Source organism: Phoca vitulina, unplaced genomic scaffold (assembly GCF_004348235.1).
Source record: "Phoca vitulina isolate PV1807 unplaced genomic scaffold, GSC_HSeal_1.0 scaffold27, whole genome shotgun sequence".
Taxonomy (NCBI): Eukaryota; Metazoa; Chordata; class Mammalia; order Carnivora; family Phocidae; genus Phoca; species Phoca vitulina.
In genome coordinates, this window is record NW_022589730.1 from 13,034,787 (window position 1) to 13,044,192 (window position 9,406).

Sequence of the window (9,406 nt, forward strand, 5' to 3'; positions counted from 1 at the left end):
TAGTAGTTGAATGAATGAGTGAAGTAAATGAACTTCCTGTTAGAAGGATTATATCTATGTAAACACATTTGACAAAGTGTTCCCTAGAAAAAGCAAATAAGAGGGGCGCTTGGGTGACTCATTCGGTTAAGCGTCTGCCTACGGCTCAGGTCATGATCCCAGGGTCCTGGGATTGAGTCCCACATCAGGCTCCTTGCTCAGTGGGAAGCCTGCTTCTCCCTCTCCCACTCCCCCTGCTTGTGTTCTCTCGTTCTCTCTCTCTCTGTCAAATAAATAAATAAAATCTTTAAAAAAAAAAAAAAAAGAAAAAGAAAAAGTTAAATGAGCTACTTCTAAGACATACTTACCTTAGTTTATTTAAAAAAAATTTTTTTTATTCTGATAGCTGTAGAGTGAAAACCTCTTCACAGTATTCTTCAGTATGGATGATGTCTCCGGTAACAGAAATTAACAGTCTTAAGATTCTCATGTTATTTTTCTAATGCAAATTTTAGGCAAGAGAACGCCTTGGAGGGGAATTCTGTTATTTGGGCCACCTGGAACAGGAAAGTCCTATTTAGCCAAAGCTGTAGCAACAGAAGCAAACAACTCCACGTTTTTTTCAGTATCTTCCTCTGACCTTGTCTCAAAGTGGCTAGGTGAAAGTGAAAAGTAAGTAGTAAGTTGACTTTTTTTTTTTAGTTTCTCTCTGCCTGGTAATCATTATATCAGTCTATAAAGTAATAGGCTTATATCATTCATAGACATTCAGAGAAGTGACCTGGTATAAGTATTCATTTCTGTGTCCGATCAGTCCCTAGTTTGAAATTCATTTCATAGGGAAAAGATAGCATATGTGCCGTTACATATAGTATAGGTTAGTAAATCATAAACTGAATCATCTAATTGTAGGATTCTTATTTTCTGGACCAAAACGTGATTGGACTTTAGAGTTCTTACAATGCTGTATATATTCTATTTTAGTTTTTTTCATTAAGTCATGTGTCATTTACTATTTTTTTAAGAAACTGAAAGCTTTTACTTATTTTTAGGCTAGTTAAGAACTTATTCCAACTTGCTAGAGAGAGTAAACCTTCCATTATCTTCATTGATGAAATTGATTCTCTGTGCGGCTCAAGAAGTGAAAATGAAAGCGAAGCTGCCCGTAGAATTAAGACGGAGTTCCTAGTTCAAATGCAAGGTAGGGGTACTGACTTCTAAAATAGTTTCTATTTATTTTATAACTGCTATTATCATAATAATGGAAAAAATTCAAGTGGAATTTCTCCATTTTAGCAGACTCAGTGTTCTCACTGTGCCATGTTTCATTCTGATTGTCCTGCACACGCACACAAAGTCTGCACCCCGTTGTAGTCATCTGTAGGATTCTGGCATAAACAGTAAGGGGATGCGCATATTCACTTATAACCTACCAGGAACACTATCGGTAAAAGAACGTGTAGACCTCAAATGGAATCTTTTGAGAAGAATATGAATAGTATTTGTCCGTAGTCTAGCAAATTTGATTCTTGGAAATATTTGCATCATATTTGAATAATGTGATATTTGATTAAATACAGTTTTTTCAGAGAGAGACTCTCAGTATGAGGCACTCTAACATTAAAACACCCCGTTCTTAACAGAACATATAGACGAGGTTGAAAAGAGCACTAGAATGACAAATGACTTAAAATCTCACGTATTTTGATGCAGGTGTTGGTATAGACAATGATGGCATTTTGGTTCTGGGAGCGACAAATATACCCTGGGTTCTGGATTCTGCCATTAGAAGAAGGTATGATGCTGCAATGAAGATCTTATTCTCGCTGCAGATGTAACAAGTCAGTGACAGTGCCCTTTCTGTTCGTTGGAGAGGCATTCTGACAGCTTTTCAGAACTTTTTTGCTGTACTCCAACCCTGTTGCCCCTGCGCTGGGGGAGGAGAGGCAGGCATTTGCTTGCTTGCTTGCTCGCTGTATTGAAGATACGAGATTTTCGTATATGGAATCTTTCACATTGGAAAATATATTACCTAATGCTTACTTTTAGTTCTAATTAAGCTTAGTGTAAGGCACTGATGCTTCATGTACAAATGTAGCTTGGTATTTCAGTGGGAAACTTTCACATAAAATTTTAGCAAAATGACAATCATATAAGTTAAAGTATGATAGATAACCAAGATATATTTTCATTAAAAGTTTATGTCTATAATTTTTAAATTACATATTGAACCTGAGCTACAGGAAAGGTATATGGACTCGTTACTTTTCATGCACACCATTCCCTATTTCATTCATTGAATTTTGCATGGTAAAAATTAGCACCAGTTCTTGCCACTTTTATCCCATTCACTTGATGGTTTGCCAGGATGCTAGGTTACCATCCAGTATTAAGAAAGGAGATCTGCTGGTTATTTTTGGAAAATGGCCTAATTCTAAACCCGTCTCTAGAAATAATGGAAATTTAAGATTCTCATAGCCACAGAGAGTTACCTAAAGAACGAAGTCTTCACAGCCACTTAAATTTTCCCTCGTTGCTTCCTCCCTACCCAAATGCTTAAATTCTGAGAAGGCAAGCAAAGTTACTGTTAATAAAACAGTGTTTACTTATGAACTATTAGAATTATTTATTCTGAATGTACCCATTATAATAAAGCGGACATTTTGTGTATTATTAGATAATAATAAACATATAAACATATGTTTATTAGATAAGATTTTGAGTAGCTTTACCGTTTTAAATTTAGAGAATTATTTTGCCCTCTCTTATTTCATATGATTAACCATATTAATCCCTGGATCAGGAGTTCAGAGTATGATTCTATGAGAAGCTAATCTTATGGGACATACCATGTTGTGAATTCTAGACATTATAAACACTATGGCCAAAATAACCCAAAAATCATGTGAGAAAGATTAAATCACTCCAAACTGGTTCTCTGGCTATTTTGGTTTTACTTGTTAGTTGCTAATGTGTTCTGGATATTTTCCCATTATTTAATGTAAATATACATGTTTAACTCTGACACAATGGCCCATTTAACTTAGTCAGCTTAGCTTTATGTAAATGAGAATATCTGAGCATCTTGTTTCTTCTTGAGAAATCTGAATTTTCAATTGAAATTAAATATATGTAGTAATATTTTTGATGTAAATTTCTTTCATTTTAAGATTTGAGAAACGAATTTATATTCCTTTGCCTGAGGCCCAGGCCCGAGCAGCGATGTTTAAACTGCACTTGGGGACCACTCAGAACAGTCTCACAAAAACAGACTTCCAAGAACTCGGGAAGAAAACAGACGGCTATTCGGGGGCAGACATAAGTGTCATTGTGCGCGATGCGCTGATGCAGCCTGTTAGAAAAGTGCAGTCAGCTACTCATTTTAAAAAGGTAAGGAGCTTTGTTCCATCCTTTCAGATACTTTAAAAGTCAAGTTTTGAGACCATCATTGATTTGTCTTCGAAGAATTTCAGGAAGGTTTCTGTTTTATATAATAAATAATGGGTTTATAGAATAAACATTTCCATTTCTTTGAAAATACATTCTCCCACAAAGTTTATTAATAGCTATTATTAATAGTCTTAATGTATCTTAAAATTTTTTATGCAGTGATTTTTGAAGTACTTATTATTTTGATATAAGTATAGAAACTTTAAATATGTAGTTACCGCTGATGTAACTAGAATATCCTCAAGCCGAAGCTGGTGCATTTACACCTCATTAACAAAATAAAAATACCAATAGCTAATATTTAAATTTTCACTGTGTTCTATTCTATATCTCACTATTTCATTTGTTCCTCACAAAAATTCTACAAGAGGTGCCTGTTGCCACCTGTTGATCATTAATCTGAGACTCAGATGTTAACAGGATTAAACTGGGATTTGGCTGCTAACGCGGTTTGCCAAGGTACAACCGGAGAGGTACAGACGTGTGATTTTTCTCTAGGTCACATGTACTTCAGAATCTGAGTCCCCGCTTCCCATGCACTGTTTTGTCTGCATGAATGGGTTGAGCATATAGCATTTTGTAAAAAGACTGTGGTCTTGGGATGTCCAAGATATTTAAGTAACAGTGGGGTAGGTAATTTGTACCAACGCTGTTGCTAAGGACAGCAGTACGCAATATTACCATAAACATCGATGTGAAAATCCTGAAAAACGATTAGCAAACTTAATCTAGCAATATGACAAGACTGATATATCATGACTAAGTTACATACGTATGTCTTGTCCCACAATGAAATAAGTTTTTAAAAAAATGATGAGCTTGAATTAAAACCCGAATTTAAAGCCTGACTCCACAATTTACTTGTTATATCTCCTTGAGCAAATTATATTACCCATTTAAGTCTTGTTTGTATCATCTCTACAGGAGACAATAGCACTGCCTCAAAGTACAATTGTGAAAACGAAATGAAGTAGTTCTCGTAAAGCACTTGAGTAGCCCCGGGAAATAGCCCTTTCCTTCTGCAGCCACTTCATTACTGGGAGAAATATAGGAGGCTCAGGGTCAAGTTTATGTCCCAGCCATTGTATTTTCTTTTAAATTCTCTTTGCATTTGGAAACTATTGATTGTTAGGAACTCAGTCCTTTCCTACCCAGAACTTTTCATTCGGTTCTCCACGTGACTGCCAGGGACAGCTTCTGTGACCGTGAAGCTGGGTCCTTCTTAGGAGGATAAAGGTGAAGCAGCCAAACGAATGTTAACATCTGGCCAACTGCATCACCAGCTAGTAGATATTTCAGTGGCTTCATCTTTCACTCCCATTCTTAAGGCTGATTATTTCAATTAGCAAGAACAAGATTGCCTGTTTGTTTATTTATCAAATGTCTAAAGTACTACTCTGAGCCTAGAGATAAGTCAGAAAGTACTACAATCAAACACAAAAATCCCTGCAGCTGAAATTTTTGTGGGGAAAGACAGACAATAAAATACACATAATAAGTAAAGCTAGAATGTTTATTTTTCTGTACCTGCCCTAATCCTGACGTAATATTTAAGATTGATCATTGTCAAATAAATATTAAATGTGAAAGCAGCCCCCAATTTAGCATCGATCTGTTGCCACCTATCAAATACTTGCATGTGCTCAGGCTCCCCGCCCACAGACCCCCGAAGGCCGGGGGCACGCGTGACTCTCGTCCCCTGTGTGAGGGGTGTGCCTCCCACAGCCCAGGGCTCGGAAGGGGGAGGCCCCGGGCTCGGGGCCACTGCTCTCGCTTTCTCGTTGTCACAGACACCCTCCCAGGGGGCATCCCACAACCGGCGCAATGAGTGCCAATGAGGACCAAGAGATGGAACTGGAAGCTCTACGTTCTGTTTATGAAGGAGATGAAAGCTTCCGGGAATTAAGTCCAGTGTCATTTCAATACAGGATAGGTGAAAATGGTGATCCCAAAGCCTTCTTAATAGAGATTTCCTGGACAGAAACATACCCCAAACACTTCCAATTATATCTATGAACGCTTTTTTGAACAACACCATATCATCTGCTGTAAAGCAGAGCATATTAGCCAAGTTACAGGAAGAAGTGGAGGTCAATCTCGGGACTGCCATGACCTACACATTGTTTGAAAATGCCAAGGACAGTAAGGAGCAGTTCATGAGAATCACCAGCCCGTGAATTCTATGATACCCATAAGCAGTTATCATCTCCGTTGAAACCCCTAATACAGCCCTACCGAGTAAGAAAAAAGAAAAAAAAGAACAGCTTTCAAAAACCCAGAAACGTAAGCTGGCAGATAAAACAGATCACAAAGGAGAACTGCCTCGAGGATGGAACTGGGTTGATGTGGTGAAGCATTTAAGCAAAACTGGCTCTAAAGATGATGAATAGTACTTGGAATTGAAGACAAGGGAAGAACATCCTTTAAGAAGTAAACTGGGTTCAAAATCCTTCATTACTCTTTTCTGGTATTGAGGTGGCTTTTTATAAAACAGAATTCTTTTGTATGTTTCTTACGTAAAAAACGTTTTAAGCTGGAAGTTCATGAAGAGATCTGGTTGTATTAAATTATTTTCACAAACTTGCCTTAATAAAAGGTGAAATGTTAAAAAAAAATACTTGCATGTGACTCTAAGTCACAAAGTTTTGTCTCTGGGTGTTATTAAAATTTTATTTTAAATCAGTTATGAATCTCAAAATAAGCACTGAAATTACACTTAGCATTTAATTTTGTACTTATTTTTAAAGAGGGAATTTTTGTTGAGAAAGAAAGATTCAGTGATTTCACACTTATAAATCTTCCAAATATCACAGAACTTTCTTAGTTTTGGAAAATAGAGAAAACTTAAGAGACTTATTGAGGATGCCTTTTTTGTGGACTCTAAGACCATTTAATAGGCATTAGAGAAAAGAGAACTCTTAACCACAGATGTTTCTTTTTTTTTCTTTTAATTTTAACTCCTTTTCTCCTTTGATCATGTAAGTAATATAGGAAATTTCAAAATACAGGAAAGCAACAGGAAAAAAATCAAAACCAAACAAAATCTATCCCGTCACCCAAAGATAACTACATTTTGTTGTATATTCATGTTTATTTTTAGAAGTAAACATTTTAACAAAATACAGAGTAGTACATTTTCAAATGTCTTGATAATGGCCTAAATCTTAATTTGTTCACGTAAATATTTCAGATTACTTTTTATTCCAGGTGCGCGGACCTTCACGAGATGATCCCAACAAAATAATAGATGACCTGCTAACACCCTGTTCTCCTGGTGACCCTGGTGCCATTGAAATGACATGGATGGACGTTCCTGGGGATAAACTTTTGGAGCCAATTGTTTGCATGGTTTGACATTTTAAAAATTTGAAACATTACAGTTTGTCATTTGTGAGACAAAGATAAACATTTTCAGTTATATAAGATGAGCTAGAAAATATCAGTATGATCAAGCATGTTTATGTAATACTACTCAAAAAGTTGTAAAGTTAATTGAACTTAAAATATAAAAAATAATTATCTTTAAAATAGTTTCTTGGGCTTTAAGAAAAATTAAATTTTAAGTGAAAAAGCTTTTTTTTCAAAAAACAGGTTTCTAAGCTTTTATAGGTCTTATGGCTGGGATACTATCAACAGAATACTTATTTATATGGCATAAATTATTGTCAAGACTTGACCAAAAAGTAGAATTGGTGAAATTTCTTTTCTGAATCTAAGATTTTGTAAAATATCCAGAAACCTTAATGCATCTATCATAGTAATCATAATGGTGTTTTTCTGTTTTACTTCTTCAAGTTTTGTAGAAAATTTAATGTAGTGCTTGAAAAAAAAAAGTCCTGAAACCAAATTTTTATGATAAAAAAAATTACATTTCTATAGTTTATATTGGAGGGATTTATAATTCTTAAGACTCATTTTGTAAGGTATAGGAAGGTTACTATGAAGAGCTACATTTATTATTTTTATGTTTTCTTATTGGTGCACGCTCAGTTTTTTAAAAATCTTCTGCTTCAGTTACAGATTTTCAAAGAGCTTTATGTCAGAATTAACAGTAACTTCCAGAGGAGAAACTTACTTATGTGATATGTACACGTAGACCTATAGACATACACGTACCTCTATAAGTACATAGTATGTATATAGATATATTTACGTGTTAATTATGCTTCTCCGAGAAGTTATTCAGAAACCCTTTCTTGTTTCAGTCCTTGCTATGTTATTTTTTTTTTAAGATTTACTTATTTATTTTAAAGAGAAGCGTGAGTGCGGGTGGGGATTGGGGGAAAGGGAGAGAGAGAATCTCAAGCAGACTCCCTGCTGAGTGTGGAACCCATCATGGGGATCCCTGAGATCATGACCTGAGCCGAAATCAAGAGTCGGACGCTCAACCAACTGAGCCACTCAGGTGCCCCACTATGTTATTTTTTATAAAGATTTTGTTCTTTGACCATTTTTCATACTGTTTTATAAGAGACATAGCCCAGAAGTTAATCTTTTAATGAATCCCTGATGTTAGCCTATTTTCTTCCCATTTTGATCATAATTTTAATTAATAGTTAAAAATTCTGGGGGCGCCTGGGTGTCTTGGTCAGTTAAGTGTCTGCCTTTGGCTCAGGTCACGATCTTGGGCTCCCTGCTTTGCGGGGAGTCTGCTTCTCCCTCTCCCTCTACCCTCCCTCCCACTGGTACTCTCTTGTCCCTCTCTTTCTCTCTTAAATAAATAAATAAAATATTTTAAAAAAAATTTTGATTAGTTGGTTTTAATTAAATGGTGTTGTGTTTCACATAAGTATAAGTGAGTAACTTCTGTAAGTGAATGACTAAATTCATTTTGAACTGCACTTGGTGAACTCTCTTGTTTTAAGAAAAAAACAGGTAAGACCAGAAAAGAGATCAGGGACATATTTTGGAAGGCCTTGATCTGCAAGCTAAAAGGATTATTATACTCCTGACAGGTAATAGGAGCCATCAGAAGTTGTGGTCAGGACTAGGCAAGCAGCTTGAAGTTACTGTGCAAAGGAAGAGCAGGATCAAAGCTGTCCTTCAGAAGGAATAAGAGAGTTTATTGTTGGTAACTTAGGGCACACTGCAAATACTTAGATTTAACCTCAGGTGGGAAGCTAGTTAATAATAATACAGTGATTTTTACTTGATTAAATCTGTTACTAATACTCCTCCCTTCTTTTTCCCTGACAGTCGGACATGTTACGGTCGCTGTCTAACACAAAACCCACAGTCAATGAACATGACTTGTTGAAATTAAAGAAGTTTACAGAAGATTTTGGCCAAGAAGGCTAAACCAAAGACAACGAGGAAGACATTGACCATGTGTGTTCTTTATTTCGTAGGTACTTTTGCCTTTCTTGGATGGCATTCAGATTATTTCCAGTAAAACTCTTTTACCACAGGGAAATACAGATCTCACTCCAGAGTTCCTTTAATTTTATATGTATTTTTGCTCCATTACCAGTTAAATGCTCCTGTTAACAAAAATTATAAAATAATGGATAATAAGGAAACGAGTGATACATGAATGGCAAAAAATAGGAATTACCCAGTTAAGAAGAGGACTAACATTGATTGAGATACCAGTATTTAGAATTGATGGTATTTGCAAAGAGCATTTCTTTTTTTCTTTTTCTTTTTTTTTTCTTTTTTACCAAAATGAAATAGGGCTTATTTTATATTTTGAAAAACAATTCTTAAGCATAATTCTCATCAATGTAAAATTTATTTACTTAATTAAAAAATTTTAAATAATAGAATATTCTCAGGAATGGGCAATAAAACAGCAAAGAGCACTGTGATTGGGCTTGAAAGATTCTGAATTGTGTTCTAGCCAAGTCTCATTGATTTTTGATAGGCTAACATTTTTCTTTGTGTAGATTTCAATAATTTCTTTAAAAGCAACAAGCTTCTATAATTAAATAATACCTTTCACTGTGCAGTCTCAAAAGAAAGACTTTCTAAATTGGTA

At 35.5% G+C, this 9,406-nt stretch overlaps 1 protein-coding gene and 1 pseudogene across 2 annotated transcripts in view; both read left to right on the forward strand.

Moving 5' to 3' along the window:
• Positions 1 to 8,973, forward strand: part of VPS4B (vacuolar protein sorting 4 homolog B) — a 31,157-nt gene extending 22,184 nt beyond the window's left edge. Inside the window, exons 6-11 of the mRNA XM_032422729.1 lie at positions 495 to 651; positions 1,032 to 1,180; positions 1,693 to 1,774; positions 3,150 to 3,369; positions 6,637 to 6,777; positions 8,626 to 8,973. Coding sequence (XP_032278620.1) covers positions 495 to 651; positions 1,032 to 1,180; positions 1,693 to 1,774; positions 3,150 to 3,369; positions 6,637 to 6,777; positions 8,626 to 8,727 — 851 coding nt within the window. The 3' untranslated portion in view covers positions 8,728 to 8,973. The remainder of the gene's footprint in view (positions 1 to 494; positions 652 to 1,031; positions 1,181 to 1,692; positions 1,775 to 3,149; positions 3,370 to 6,636; positions 6,778 to 8,625) is intronic.
• Positions 3,376 to 6,388, forward strand: LOC116643745 (annotated as a pseudogene). The gene has a single exon (XR_004301611.1). The product of XR_004301611.1 is annotated as an RWD domain-containing protein 4-like (transcript).
• Positions 8,974 to 9,406: the final 433 nt, after the last annotated feature.